Raw genomic sequence first — 15,249 nt, 5'->3', positions numbered from 1 at the left:
GACCCCCAGCTGCAGTTCTGGGAGACAGACACAGCTAGGAAAGAAACCGACCAATCCAGAAGCCGGCTTCAGACCGTGGCAGTTGCCATGAGGAAAATGAGGGCAGAGGGGCTGGACGCTCCATCAGGGAGCCTTCCGAAGCCACCTGGTCCTTTAGGGCCCCTGCTCTGAGGCTCCTGGAGCTCAGTCCCCACTCCTGCCCTGACCCCACACTTCCCAGGGCTTCCTCCCAGAAACCTGGGGCCTGCTGTATTTGCCTGCCCGCTGCCCTGCTTCGCTAGACCTTCTATCTGACCTCCCCTATCATTCATTTACTGTGTGGCCTAAGGGTTGAGGTGGGGCTCTCACATGACTTGTTTACAGCTGGGTGTGACTCAGTGAAGTGTGCCCCAATCACACGACCTCCGATTTGTTGCACAGACACACTGGCCCCTCCCGTAGCATGCTCTGCCCTCTGACCCCAGTCCTGCCTCTATATCATAGCAGTTACCCGACGTGAGGTCACCTTCCTCTTGTATGTGGTCCATCCCACCACTGGAATTTCCCCCTGGGACCCCACGGCTGGAAAAAGGCTCAGTGCATAGAAAATCCACAAGGAAGTTTCTTGAATGAATGAATGATTGAATGAGTGAATGAGTGAGTGAGTGAGTGAATAACTGGATGCATGAGGTGGCATTGGAGCTGAGCTCTCAATGCTGAGAAAACAGACCGCAAAGCATCAAGGGAAGGAAATCTGAGCAGAGGGAGCAGCCCTGCAAAGGCCCTGGGGTGGACGAGCTTGGCCCCTCAGAAACAGAGGCAAGCACGGTGGGGGCAGAGACAGAGGCGGGCGGGACGGGGCCAAACGTGGAACCTGGACTTTCCTCCCGGCCAAAGGCAGCACCCGAGCGCTCCCAGCAGAGGGCAGAGTGGAGCTGCTCACAGGCATTTCCATCCAGCCAGCTCCACCTACACTTCAGGCACCAGAAACATGGGTTCAGACCCCCCAAAATAAACACACCCCATCCACTGGAGAACATGTTAAACCCACACAGACGTGACTTTAATTTTAGGGCACATGATGGCTTTGTGTTTTACAAAGACGGGTTGTGTTTACAAGCGGCATTGACAATACTTGGAACTTGTCAGTTCCTCTTGGCTCCAACCTGGACAGCTCCGGGGCGAGGGAGCTTGTCCCTCCGTCCCTCTGTCCCTCTCAGAGCAGTCACCGTGAGCACAAGCAAGTGGGCACTCACAGGGATGGGAGGATCTGATCTCACTCGGCCCCTGCCCCTCCATGCTTCCAGGCTTGGGCCTCCGGATCAGGAGGGGAAGTTGGGCACCTCAGCCAGCGGGCGGGACATGCTCTGGATGGCCCACTGCAGGATGCCATCGAAGGAGTGCTGCAGGACAGAGCAGAACCAGGGCACTGGGACCCGGCCAGAACCTCCCAGGAAAGGTATGCCCGCCCCGCCCACATCTGCCCACCTGGGACAGGGGAATGGCTGGAGGTGTTGACCTCCTGTCCAAAGAAGATGAGGCCCCTAAAAGCCACATTTCTTCCCAGCAAATCTAGCTGCTCATCTTCAGGCAGAGAGGCCTGGGTCAGGAAGAGGAGGGAGAGAGCCACAAACAGCAGAGCTCCTGGGCCCCCACCCGCCCTGGGAAAAGGCCAGGCCTCCAAGTCCGGCTTTGGTGGCCCTGTTGCTGGGGTTCTGCAACCCCCCATGTCTGGGCACCAGGACCTGCGAGCCAGCTAGAAGCGGGAGCAGCTCAGGGTCCCCTTGTTGCGTTTGTGTGCTCACGTGCATAGAGGGGTCAGGGCCATGCTGGAGCATGTTGCCTTGGGGTGCTTGGAGGGCCCAGAGCCGGGACTTCTTGCCCCTCCTGTGTCTCTGGTGCTGGCTGGCTTGGGGTGGGGGTTAGGGGGAGCAGTAAGGACAAGGTGGAGGCCAGGTGATGTGTTACCTCGCTCAGGAGGGACTCCAGGTCATCCCTGTGAAGAACGGGCTCGTGACCAGTAGAATCATCCCCTGCCTAGAACCCAGGAAAGGGAGGTCACCCCAACTTCCACACCCCAGTTAGGGACATCCCCATGGAAGCTGAACTCCCTGCAGAGGCATCAGGGGCTGGGGGTGGGTGGCAGGTGCCAGTGCAGTGGAGGCACTGCAGTTGTTGGCGGGGGGCTGAAAACTGAATTCTGACACCTAGCTCCTCTGGAGGCAGTGGGCACCGGCAGGGTGGACAGGAGTGAGCTGGGAGCTGCCTGCCCCCAGGAGCCCCCAGAGGTGCCTGCCTCCACACGCTGTGTGGCCCTCTGGGGAATGTGAGGTGACTGAGAGAACCCCATCACTGATGGAAAACTGAAGTCCCGAGAGGAAAGTGCCTGGTCCAAGGCCAGCCAACCGTGCCCCTGGGCAAGGTGCCAGAGCAGGGAACGAGGCTCCCAGCCAGGAGGGGAGAAGTCCCTACTACAGTGGAACCAAGTGAAAGTGCCCGGTTTGGAGCTCAGAACAGGAAATACCAGCATTCCACTGGGTGGGTCTGATAAGCACAGGCCCACAGCCCCAAGGTGTGCGGGAGCTTTCAGGAAATGGTCTGGGGCAAAGCGAGCTGCAACTTTTGACTCCAAAATGGCAGGACATTTTACATCACAATGAAAAGAAACCAGCCTTTGCTGTTAAGAGGAAAGAAACCAGGTCTCAAGAAAGGAAGCAGATTCTGGAGGGAGGCATCCCCTCCTGGGAGACCCACCCCCCAAGGCTGCCTGGAGGCAGTGAGCTGGCTTGGGCACACCCTGTGCAGATGGGTGGGGACCAGGCAGCTGTGAGCCCTGCCAGGGGGTCCCAAGAGCCTCCTGGGCGGGGCCTGGATGCGGGCAGGACCTCTGGGGCCCCCAAAGATTCCTCCAGGCCAGGGATGTGGTCAGGGAGGCCTCTGCATAGGGCAGCTAGGGCAAGAGGCGCCACCCTCTGGGGGCTCCTGACTGGGGGACACGGGACCCCCCAGATTCTGAGGGAGCCCCAGACGCCTGCTGCTTAGCTGCTGGGGCCTTGGCTGCATCTCCTCCTGGACAAAGAGGATGGAGAGAGTGACTTCTCCCCAGGGACTTGTGGCTGCAGAATGGGGCTGGGAAGGGTCCCCACCCAGGGCTGCTGGAGGAGTGGGGTGTGCATGGAAATGGGGTTCTATGGAAAGTTCCTCACAGGACGATCTGACCATAAACTCCTAACCGTGCAGGTCATGGTGGATAGACAGAGGCATTGAACGTCTTTAGTAAAAGGCTTTTCTTGGCCTTAAACCAACCCATCCATTGTTTCCATGCATCTAGTTAACAGGCCTTTGAAATGCCCCCTGTCAGACCCCTCCTTCTCAAGTGTGACCCCTCTAGACGGCACAGTCTTAACTACCCAGTACTCCCACCCGGGCCTTGCTTTCTGCCACCTCCACCCAATCTTCCCTGTGGTCCCTCCTGAACCTCCGTGCAGAGAAGAAACCGCAAACTTTATTCTGTGGAGCATTTTTCTCAGTCTGTTGAGATCTTGCTTCCAGGCTTATCCTGTTTTCAGCCAGATAAATTTTTATAAAAAGTCTCTACAGCCCTAGCTGGTTTGGCTCAGTGGATAGAGCATGGGCCTGTGAACTGAAGAGTCCCCGGTTCAAGTCTGGTCAAGGGCACATGCCTGGGTTGTGGACTCGATCCCCAGTATGGGGCGTGCTTTAAAAAAATTTTAAATGCTTTTTTAAAAAAATGCTCTAGCCAGGCCCGTGTGGCTCAGTGGTTGAACATCGACCTATAAACCAGGAGGTTAGAGTTCGATTCCTGGTCAAGGCACATGCAGGGGTTTTGGGATCCACCCCCCAGTGTGGAGTGTGCAGGGGGCAGCCAACCAGTGGTTCTCTCTTATCACTGATGTTTTTATCTCCCTCTCCCTTCCTCACTGAAATCAATAAAAATATATTTTTAAAAAATGCTCAACAAGTTTGGACTTCCTTTGGGGGACGGGGGTGGTGGTTGCACGGGTGGTTCATCCTATGTCATCGCGTGCGCATGCTCACCTCACCGTGGGGTCTCCTTTCCGCTCGCCCCTCACCCCATCCCACCCCTCACCCCAACCCACCGGGCACTCCCGGGCTGGGGAAGGACACGGGGGTCAGGGGAGCTCTGGGCACAGACGTGATCCAACCTGGGGTCATTGCTGGGGCGAGCTTCCTTTTCCAATAGATTTAAATTACCAACAAGGAGTCTCTTTAAACAAAACCACTGAATAGAAATAAGGAACACGTGTTGCGGGGTGTGATGAAAACCCGCGAAATTGGCGCCAGAGCTGCCTCTCCAGATGCTCCTCCTCCACCTCTCCACCCCGCGGGGCCCCTCCCCCAGGGGGGCACTCACCTTGGCCGCCCCGGGCGCCGGGCGGGCCGGGCTCGGGGCGGGCGCCGCCTCCCCGGGGGCCGGGCCGGGGTCTCCGGAGCAGGACCTGCAGCGCAGGACGGCCCTGCGCAGAGGGGAGGACAGGCTGCGGGCGGCCCGGGCTCGGCCGGGGGCGGTGGGGTGCAGGAGGGACCCTCGCGGAGCCGCCGGGCGCGCCCCCACCCCCGGGCCATCGCACTCACCCTGGCCGGGCGCCGGCGGGGAAGTGGCAGCGCCAGTGGAAGGCGGCGGCGCAGTGCGCGCACCGCAGCGCGTCCGTGCCGTCCCCGCACACTCCGCACCGCGCGCCGGACGCCGGGCCCTGCGGGGCGGACCGCACCGTGACGGCGGCCGGGAGGGGCGCGCTACCCATCCTGCACCCTCCCCTATCCCAGGGACCCGCCGGGGCTGGACCGCGGGGTGGGGCGCGCGCAGGGGAGGGGTGGTTTGGGGTCCCAGCCCCCGAGGGAGGGTGCCTGGCTGCAGCCCGGGGAAACCAGGTGCCCCGGCCTCGCTCCTTCTTGGTGGGACTGGGCCCCCTTCGGGGCTGGCCAAGGGGTCTCCGAAATGGCACTCTCCAAACGAGGCATGAAGAGCTGGGGTGCATGGGGACTCCCCCAAGTGCCATCCCAGCCCCTTTTATCGTCCAGCCTCTTTTAGGGCTGGGTGTTTCAGGAACAATAAGGATGCCTCAGCCCTGAAGGCATCCCTCCAGAGCCCCACCCCTGTTCTGGGTGCTCTCCCACCTCACCCACCCCTGTGCCTCCTCCAGCTTCTTCCCACCTGCCCTCCCCACGGTCAATCTGGCTGCTCCTGGCAGAGCCCCAGCCCCAGCCCTGACTCCTAACCCCCTTAGACTCCAGCCCACTTTCCCCTCCACTTTCCCCCTGTGAGTCACTTTCCTCCCACTTCAGGCTGCCCTGCCGGCCCTGAGCACCCTCAAGGCAACACCAGACCCCAGGGCCCTCGCCCCCTCACCTGCTGCCCCTCAGGGCCCACACTGAGTAGGGGGCGGAGGGTGGAGGGGTCCAGGATGGGCAGGGGGGCCCCTGAAGGTGGGTTCAGCAGGTGCTTGTAGGCGACAGCAGTGTCCATACCAGCGGGGAGCTCCCTGAGCGGTCCCTTCACCTCCTCTCCCGAGGATCGCAGTCCCAGGATGACCTGGAACCAGGGGCTCGGGGCTCAGAGGGGCTGCAGGGACCTGCCCGGCACCACCCAGGGAGTTAGTGACCGCGGGGAACTGGGGCTGGTGTGGAAGGAACACCACATGGGTCAGAAAGGCCGGGGTGCAGTCCCAGCTCTGTGGTCCTCTACCCTTCGCCCTTTCCCCATCTAAAGATGGGGTGCCCAAAGGCCTCAGGGACTGTGGAGGTAAACACTCCACCTACATCCAGGCATGTGTCACATCCTTCATGTCTTTGCTGCATCAGACACTAAAACATTTTGGGGTGAACATTATCAGTGGTCAAAGCACATCCCTCGTGTTGGGCTGACAGAGCCGAGGCACCCCAGTTCAAGCACTGACAAACGGGGCAGCGGCCCAGTAGCTGGCACCCCTCAGGCCCTACTATAGAAAGTTGAATGGATGTGGCCAGGCCAGGGTGGGGGCACATGGTTCAACGGCTGGGCAGGCCCGACCCCGGGCGTGGCCAGCGGGCAGGGACTCCAGGAGGACAGGGGGCCTGTGCTTACCGGGGTCTCCGCAGGTGGCTCCTTGGCCCCAGGCAGGTCTGGCTGGGCTCTTCCCTGGAGGCAGCTGGAGCACCTCCAAGTACCACTGCTCATTTTGTCAGCGGCCAGAGGCATGCGGAGCAAGGCAGAAGGCTTGTAGCTTCCCAAACCCCAAATCCAGGGAGGCCCGAGGGCTCGTCCAAGTTACCCTTCCCTTTTACAGATGGGGAAACCAAGGCCCGGGCAGGAAGTGGGCAGAGCCACAGTGGAAGGGCCCGCCCAGCCAGTCATCAGGAGAGCCAAGGATGCCCAATATTTGCCTCTGGTGGGTTGGACCTCACCAACAAGATCGGTGTCCCCATGGTACTTCTCAAATGAGCCCCAAGAGTGCCCCACACCCACACCTGCAGCCGCCTGTGCCTGCTGTCAGGGGCTTGGCCTGCAGGTGGGGCCTCCCTGGGCTGGTGTTTATACCCTGGACCCACCACATGGTTAAGGGCAGGAAGGAAGAGAATGGAAGAATGACGGACAGTCAGTGTCTGGGGCGGGGGAGCTGGGCAGTGACCTGGGCCGAACCCCCTTGTTTTAGTGCAGAGGCATCTCAGAGAGAGATGTGACCCGGTCAAGGTCACACAGTGAGCAGGGGCAGAGCCAGGGCGACAACTCCTCCGAGGCCCTCCCTGCAGACCACCATGACCTGTGATCACGGGTGGTAGAGGGCAAGGCTCTCCTGGTGGGCTGGGGAGGGTGCACCAGGAGGTAGACCGGCCCTTGGGGTGCAGCTTTGTGGCCCGACTTCACCTGGGGGTGGAGGGGTCAGCTGCTTGTGGGAGTTTGCCCGGGGGTGTGGAGTGAGATGGGACAGGCTGGCCACTCTTTGCTTCCGCCATCCATTCTGCTTCACCACCCTCAGGGCCCTGCTGGCCAGGCTGGGTGCTGGCCAGACGGTGTGACCGCGCAGGGAGGTGGAGTGGGAGCAGCCCAGGCCGCAGCCCCACTGCCCAGTGACGTGAGCCAAGGCCACCCTGAAGGTGGGCCTCACTCCCCACCCGTGGAACCGAGAGACGTCCGGGAGGCCTCAGGGTCAGTGGGTGGAGGTGGCTGTGAAGCCAGATGGGGGTGGACGGGTGCTGCGGAGGTGACCAGCATGCCGGGCTCACCTGGGGATCTCCTGGAGCGGTGGGGACAGGCAGGCCAGGTGGAAGGCGCGGGGGCAGCCGTCACAGCAGATGAGCTCCCCGCCGTCCCGGCACACGGCACACTCATCCTCGTTCTTCTGACCGGAAAGAGACCACATCCTCTGGTGGACAGGGGGTGGGCCCAGCCTCCCCCCGACGGCTGCAGTGCAGGCTCCCCGGGGGCACCAGGTCCCCTGGCCCCTCTGCTGCTGGCCAACGCCTGCTCCCGGGGCCTGCCCTCGACCCCTTCCATCTCTGAGACTCTAGTCCCTGCACACCTGCCAAGTCCATCTCTCTTGGGAAGAACCTTCAGAAAGCCGGGTTTCTCCTCGGCACCCACCCCCATGCTGCCCCTTCCCCACAGGGCAAGGAGGGCTAGGCCCAGAGGTGTTCCTGTTCGCCCCGGGCACCTGATGTCCCCTCTACCTGAGGCCTCCAGTCTGCTTGTGCCCTTGCCTGCATGTATCCATGATGCCCTCCTGGCTGCCACCTCCTCCAGAGGCCCCCTGAACTGCCAGGCTGGCAGCCATGCACAGCAATGAGCACGCTCATTGTAACAGTCCTCCCAGACCTGCCAGCCAAGAGCAGGCATGGGTCCTGCTGGATCCTGGGGTCCAGACAGGGCCTGGTGTGGAGGGGCTGGGATCTGGGACTAGTTCTGCCTCAGTAAGAAACGCTGCTGGGAGCCCAAAGATGTGCTTGGCACTCGGGTTCCTGGCTCCCAGCAGGGGCAACCACCATCCATGGGCCAGGGACAGCTGGCATCTGGACCAAACATTTTTAAAAGCCCGTCAAGATGCACTTTCTCTGACTTATTTTTATTTTTACAATTGTGTGTTATCAGAAAAAAAGATACTATTGAAAAAAAGAGCTCCCCCTGTGAACAGGGGCGTACGCCTGTCCTGCAGTCACTGAGTGAGTGCCCTGGACAAGTGGCAAGCCCTGGCATCATGGGGATGAGGGCACCCTCCCCCCACCCCCACGTCTGGGAGTTACCTGGTGGAGCTGGGGCTCGCTGGGGAGGGGGAGGGGAAGGGGGGCCGGGACCCTGTCTTGCTGGCCTGCTCTCGGGTCCTCTCCAGCCTGCCGGGGAGAAGACAGGGTCACCAACAGGGGAGACAGTCCGGTAGGGAGCCCCCAAAGCCACTGTGTGTACTGGAGGTGGGCACCAAGGAATCACGTGGCTGCACTTACAGGGGCTGCAACCTGGGGACCCTTTGCTCGGACCAGGGTCTTCAGGCTGCTGCCGCTGCGGGCTTTGCTCTTCCCCCCACCGGGGTCTTCAAACTTGCTGGGAGTGTAAACACCGCCCACCTGGATGCACTTCTGGGTGCCACCTGGGAGGAGAGGCTGACTGGCCGGCTGCCTGCCCAGGCCAGTGGCCAGCAGGCGGCAGAGAGGCCGGGAGCTCTGCAGCTGGATGCTCCTTCTCCCCCACCCGCCCCAGTCAGGAGGGTTCTCTGCTGGGAACTGTATTGTGTGTCCCCCAAATCCATGTCCACCTGGAATGTGGGTGCGGGACCTTATTTGAAAGTAGGGTCTTCGCAGATGTAATTAGTTACAATGAGCTTGCACTGGACCCTATGTCCACTGACCGGTGTCCTTGTGAGAAGAGGAGAGGACACAGAGAGACAGGGAGGAGGCCCCGTGAGGACGGAGGCAGGGGCTGGAGTGACTGGACTCCAAGCCAGGGAACCAGGGAACCAGGGAACCAGGGAACCAGGGAACCAGGAAACCAGGAAACCAGGGAACGAGGATCTGGGAGAGGCAGGACAGCTTCTGCCCTGAGCTTCCTCGAGAGTGGCTTTGCAGACACGGAGATTTTGGAATTTCTGTTGCTTTACGCCACCCAGTTAGTGGTAATGGGGCCTAACAGCCCCGAGAAACCACTGCAGGGCCCTTGGGTCCCTCCCAGTGAGACCAGGCCCCCAGCAGCTCCGAGGGGCAGCGGGGCCGGGCTGTCCTATGTGCCCCAGCTGGTGCCCGCACAGCGGATGGAGTAAGGGGGTGCAGAGAATGGGTGCTGCAGGCTGTCCCGCAAGAGAGCAGCCCCCTCCCTGGAGGTCTGAGCAGCACAGGCCTCAGACTTGTAAGCTGAGGACATTCAAGGAGGTGAGCCCGTGATCCTGAAGAGGCCCGTCCAAGTGGACGGAGGTGATCCAGGGTGTGGCCCTGGACCGCTGGCCTCTCAGACGTTCCCTGGCCTGCTTGTTCAGGATCCCCCACCCCCACCTCGGGGAGCCCGCATGCCTCCCACCCTCCCAGGGCCAGAACCACTCGGGGGACACTGGCTGCCTTGTCCACGGTCCTGACTGCTCTGGAGCCACCAGAGAGTTAAGGGGGGATGCGGCTCTTAGGGGCCAGCACCGTCTACCTGACTCAAACACCTGCTGGATGAGGATCCCCTCCACAGCCCCGCAGGCTCCTGGGACATCCCCAGACGACACAGCCACGGCTCTCTGGACCGAAGCGGACATAGTCTGAATTCCTGGGGAAGGGAGCAGCAGGTGGGGGTCACCAGTTGGGAAGATGGCCCCTGAGCACCTCCTCCATGCGGGCAGTGGGGAGCAAGAGGCACCTGGCGGCAGAATGCTTCTTTCCTTCCGCTCAGGGCAGGCCTTGGAGGGGGCCCAGCCCCTCCACCACACACACACACACACACACACACACAGCCCATGTGTCAGAGCAGAGGTGTGTGTGTGTGTGTGTGTGAGTGTGTGTGCCAACTGAACATGGCAGGCAAGCAGGAATGATCAGGTTCCCCCAGAACATGGCCCTGGGTTGTGCTGGGAGGGAGGCACCAGGGGACCACAGAGGGTCTCTGGGGCCCTGTGTCTTGGGGCAGGGAGGGGACAAGGCCAGGCTGAATCCAGACAAAGGACCGAGGAGGCTTCCCTGGAGGAAGCAGAGGGGAGCTAGCCTTGAAGGAAGGGCACAGGAGGGGTAGCCCGAGGCGTGCCCTCTTTTCTGGATGTGGCTTTGGGGTGAGATGCCATGGTCCCAGGTCCCAGGACAAGTCCTAGAGGACAGCCCCCTCCCCAGTCCACCTGCTGGACCCCCACACCCTGGCCCAGGAGCAGGGGGGCCTCGGGCCTGCTCACCATTGCCCAGCGGGAGGCACTGCGGCTCTGAGGTGCTCTCCTGCTTCTTCACGTGCTTGGCCTTCACCTGGGAGCCTGTGGGGGGAGCTGCGGCAGCGGGCCCTGCCCTCCACTCAGGGGCCAGGGGGCGGGCAGGGTGGAGAGCTCCGGCGAGAGGGGGTGGTCTTCCGACTCCCAGGGGTCCCCTGGCTTTACAGACTCTGGTGTTCACATCAGTGAAAAGGCAGTGCCACCCACCTGCCTACTTCATGAGCACTGGGCCACCTGCCCCGGAAAGGACCCCTGCTGCCCCCCAGGCTGGCTTCTGTGATCAGGTGGAACAGATACTCCCAGAGCCTCTGGGGAGAAGGTGTGGTGGGGACTGGGGTGCTGCCTCTCAGGGGATCTATGGCCAGAACTGCTCTTCGAACTGCGTACCTGGGCTGGAGGTGCGCCTGGGGGACAGGGCTGCTGGCGGGGCAGCCCGAGGCTCCTCCAGGGCCTTCCTCTTGGTCGGGGGTCTGGGCAGCGGTGCTGGGGCCTTGGGGCCGGCGGGGGGCTTCCTCCCTTTCCGGGGCTGGCTGAGGTCCACATCTGCAGGGCATGGGCAGAGGCAGGGCCAGGCCTCAAGCCCAGAGCTGACCTCTGGGCACCGTGCACGAGGCCTGGGCCTTTGCCTCCTAGAACTCAGGGTTGTCCTGGGTGAGCTCCAGAGTCTCCCTAACACCCCCCCCCCACCCCCACACCCCCTCCCCCCCCGCCCCCCCGCCACTTCTTCCCACTTACAGTCCCACTGGGACTCAGCGACAGGGCTCCAGGCCCTCAGCCCCCAGCAGGGAGGCTGGCTCGCAGGGACCCCGGCCCCCCGCCCCCAGCCAGGCCCCACCTTTGGGGAAGCTGTCCAGGATGGGCTGCAGCCGGGCATATCTCTCCAGGTTGTAGTCCTTGAAGAGGACCCTCCAGAAGTCCAGGATGGCGGCGGAGTCTTGGGTCAGGAGCCAGGAGAGAAGGGCGTGGAAGGCCTGCGGGCAGCCCTCCTTCTCCTTCAGGCGCAGCGTCTCCTGAAGCAAGACTGGGTCGTGGGGGACCCTTCTGCGCCTCCCCAGTCCCCCCTCCTCCTGCCTCCACTGTGCCACTAGAGGGCAGATGCCAACCCAGGGGAGGCTGCTGGAGACCTGGGCACCATGTCCACTCCCTGGCTTGGGCAGGCTTGAGGATGGCATGGGGTGCTGGGGTGAGGGGGGCTACTTGGAAGTCATCTTAGGGGACCATGCCCCTGGCTTGGGAGGGTTGGGAGGGGATTTGGGGATCTGCGTTGGGGGCACATCTGGAATTTGCCCTGGAGACCCACCCCCAGACTGGTGGCTGGGGCTAGGAGAGCGCTAGGCCTCGGGCATTGGGGGCAGGGCCAACCTCAACTGGCCCTGGGGTCTGTCCATCTGGCTCGTGGGCGGGGCGTCGGGAGGCGGGTTTGGGGGCCTTAGAGTGGCGCTTAGGGGCGGGAGGGGCCGGGCGGAGCCATCAGGGACCTTTCCCGGGCGCCGACAGGCTCCTGGGCGGGGCTTGGGGAGTCTAGGGGTGTGTGGGGTCGGAGTCGGGGCTCACCTGGAACTTGTCCTCGGGGACCACGTCGTGGTCGGCCAGCGCGTGCAGCAGCGGGAAGGCGCTGTCCACAGCCACGGCGATCTCGGTGCGATGCAGCCTCAGCAGGCGGCGCAGCGCCGCGTCCCCGCCGCCGCGGGCCTCGCCTGCCATCCGGTCGTCCGGGCGCGCGGACCTGGGGGCCCCCTCTCCCCGTCTGGGGTCCCGCGGCCACGGGGTGCCGCCGGGCTGGTGGGACGTCTGAGCCGTGTCTGCCTCCCGCTCTCCCAGCCTCGCCGGACACCTGGGCGGGCACGTCCCTCCGCGGGGCTGAGGCTGCGGGCGCCCGGCTGCTGTTATACCGACCGACTCCCCCAGAAAGAGCAAAGGCTGTGCTGCCCCAAAGCCAATCAGGGCCGGGCGCTGCCCGAGGGGCAGGACTGGAAACTTCCCTGTAACCCAGTAGGACGCGGCCGCCAGCCCTGCTCTGCACCTGCCAGCAGTCCGTGGGCCTTTTTTTCTTTGCAGAGGAAGCTTCTAAATCAGCGCTCCCAGTCCCCAGTGCCCAGCCCCGCTTCATGTCACATCTAATGGCGCTGCCAGGCCAGCACGCAGGGGTGCCCGGGAACCGAGGCTTTCGGGGTGACCCCTGAGCATGGCCTCCAGTAGCTCAGCACCCCTCTCCTTTGAGCATCCTCCTCCTCCCAGGTCACCCCGCGCCCCACCCCAGTGGGCTGAGGGACCCTTAGCCATACACAGTGGTTCCAGGGGAATTAAAATTGTCCTCACTTCACTTTTTTAAAGCCATGAACCCCTTGCAGGTGCACCTGTGCCCTCCAGCCCAGCCTGCCCCATGCGGGCGTCACCCAGCCACTTGCTTGGAGATTAGCAAAGAGACTCTTGTAGAATTCTGGACTTTCCACCCGGGGGGTTTCCATGACAACCCCTTCCTGCAGGTGACCTACTGCCTGGAAGAGTGAGGGTGGCCTGGGTGACCCACAGAGGGGAGAGGGGCCTGGAGCCAGGGACTGGGTGGGGCTGAGCCCCAGTTTCTCCATGAGGCACTGGGTGCAGCGACATGCCTGCTGCTTGGCGGGCCACCTCTACGCCTCGTCCTCCCCTGCAAGTTCCTCAGTCAGCTAGCACAGAGCTGCCGTATGGCCCAGCAGTTCCACTCCCAAGTGCACACCCCGAAGAATTGAAAGCAGGTAAAGACATGTATATGCATGTTCACAGCAGCACTATCACAACAGCCAAAAGGGGGTGTGTGTGTGTGCAGAGGGGGGGAGACAACCCAAATGTCCATCTACAGGAGAATCGATAGGTAAATGTGGTCTAGCCATGCAATAGCATATATTCAGCCAAAAAAGAGAGGAAATTCTAACACATGCTACAACATGGGTGAACCTTGAAACATTCTGCTAAATGAATAAGTCGGACATGAAAGGTAACCTATTATATGATTCCATGTATATGAAATGCCCAGAATAGGCAAATCCATAGAGAGAGAAAGCAGATGATTGGTTTCCAGGAGCTGGGGGGTGGGGGGGGGGGAAGAGGGGGGCTGCTTAATAAGTATGGGGTTTCCATTGGGGTGATGAAAACATTTTGGAAATAATAGTGATGGTTGCACAATCATGGTGTACCAATTGTTACTGAATTTTAAACTTTCAAATGGTCAAAATGGCAGATTTTATGTTATGCATATGTTACCAAAATAAAATTAATTAATTTAAGAAATCAGCTCTTCAATTCATTAGTTCTTAAATTCTACTTTTTTTAAAAGAATAGTTTATTGAGAGAGAGGAAGGGAGAAGAGAGAAACATCAATATGAGAGCTAAACATTAATCGGCTGCCTCCTGCACACCCCGCCACAGGGGATGAGCCCAAAACCCAGGCATGTGCCCTGACCAAGAATTGAACCAGCAACCCATCAGTCCACATCCTCCTTCTACCAGGTCAGCATCCAGCATGGAGCCTTCCCATCCAGCCTTGGCCCTCAGTGGCCTCTCCACTACCAGGCCCTTCACCCACAGCCCAGGGGTCAGCCAACAGGGCACTAGGAGGACACCCATCTCTCCTTCACCATGTGCTTCAGTCAGCACCAGGATTGTAGCAGGAGCTCCCACTGCCAAGGGGGTTAAAAACAAAACAAGCCACAAATAGTTGGCACCCAGAAAAGCCTGGAGCAGAAACACAGGGCACTGAACAAAGAGCAGAATCACAGAGCAGCTGGGGTCTGGCTGGGGCTTGCCCAGAGCCAGCGCACCCAGTGGGCAGCTTCTGACCATGTCAAAGTGTCACCACCCAACCTCCTCTACAAGCGACACACTCAAGGGTGGACTCAGAGGGCACCAGAGCCCATTGAAGTAAGTCCTGCTCTGTGGGGTGGGCCCCTGTACAGCTGATCCTCCATAGTGGTCGGTGGTCACAGCCAGTCCTTGCAGCGATCAGCCCAGGGGTAAGTCCCTCCCATTGACAGGCCAACAGCAATCAAGTTTCAACTACAAGAGGAGGGTGTACACACTCCACACGGAGGTGGGGGTGGGTGGGGTGGGGTGGGGGGGTGTGCACATTGGGGCCCAGCTTGGGCGATTAGAAAGGCTGTGTCACTGGACCCTACAGAACACCCATTACATTAGGCCACTCTACCAAGCCCGGGAGACCTAGCAGCTCGACCTAACGCAGAAACAAACACAGGAAGGCTGTCAAAAGGAGGAAACAAAGAAATATGTCCCAATATGAAAGAAGAGAATAAAACTCTAGAAATGAACTAAACAAAAATGGAGCAAGCGATCTACGAGATGCAGAGTTCAAACACTGGTTATAAGGGTGCTCACTGAACTTAGTGAGAACCTCAACAGCATAGAAAGGACCAGTTAGAAATGAAGGATACACTAACTGAAATGAAGCATCATCTACAGGGAATCAACAGTCGAGTCGATGAAGCTGAGATTCAAATCAGCAATTTGGAACATAAGGAAGCAAAAAACAAAACAAAAGCAAAATACCCAATCAGAACAGCAAAAAGAATAAAAAATAAATAAATAAAAAGAAAAGAAAACAAGAATAGTGTAAAGAGCCTCTGAGACAACTTCAAGTGTACCAATGTTTGCATCATGGGGTGCTGGAAGAAGAGGGAGAGGGAGAGAGGGGGGGGGGAGAGAGAGAGAGAGAGAGAGAGAGAGAGAGAGAGAGAGAGAGAGAGAGAAAGGAATTGAAAACCTATTTGAAAAAACTAACAGAAAAATTCCCTAACCTGGTGAAAGAAATAGATATACAAGTCCAGGAAACGCAGAGAACACCAAACAAGATGAACTCAATAGGACCTACACCAAGATACAT

General features: G+C 60.3%; 1 protein-coding gene across 1 annotated transcript; it reads right to left on the bottom strand.

Moving 5' to 3' along the window:
- Nucleotides 1–1,301: 1,301 nt before the first annotated feature.
- AIRE (autoimmune regulator) lies at nucleotides 1,302–12,077 on the bottom strand (the record flags this gene model as incomplete). Its single annotated transcript, XM_081087389.1, has 14 exons — nucleotides 1,302–1,382; nucleotides 1,948–2,010; nucleotides 4,376–4,478; nucleotides 4,597–4,715; nucleotides 5,372–5,554; nucleotides 6,086–6,170; nucleotides 7,225–7,340; nucleotides 8,239–8,325; nucleotides 8,437–8,579; nucleotides 9,617–9,730; nucleotides 10,344–10,418; nucleotides 10,761–10,916; nucleotides 11,209–11,383; nucleotides 11,928–12,077. The coding sequence occupies 14 exons, from the start codon at nucleotides 12,075–12,077 to the stop codon at nucleotides 1,302–1,304; spliced, it is 1,650 nt and encodes a 549-aa protein (XP_080943515.1).
- Between the last annotated feature and the right edge of the window lie 3,172 nt (nucleotides 12,078–15,249).

This window comes from Myotis nattereri (genome assembly GCF_964212035.1).
Source record: "Myotis nattereri genome assembly, chromosome: 3".
Taxonomy (NCBI): domain Eukaryota; kingdom Metazoa; phylum Chordata; class Mammalia; order Chiroptera; family Vespertilionidae; genus Myotis; species Myotis nattereri.
Note: the sequence above shows the minus strand (reverse complement) of the source record. Positions and strands in the feature narration are given on the sequence as shown.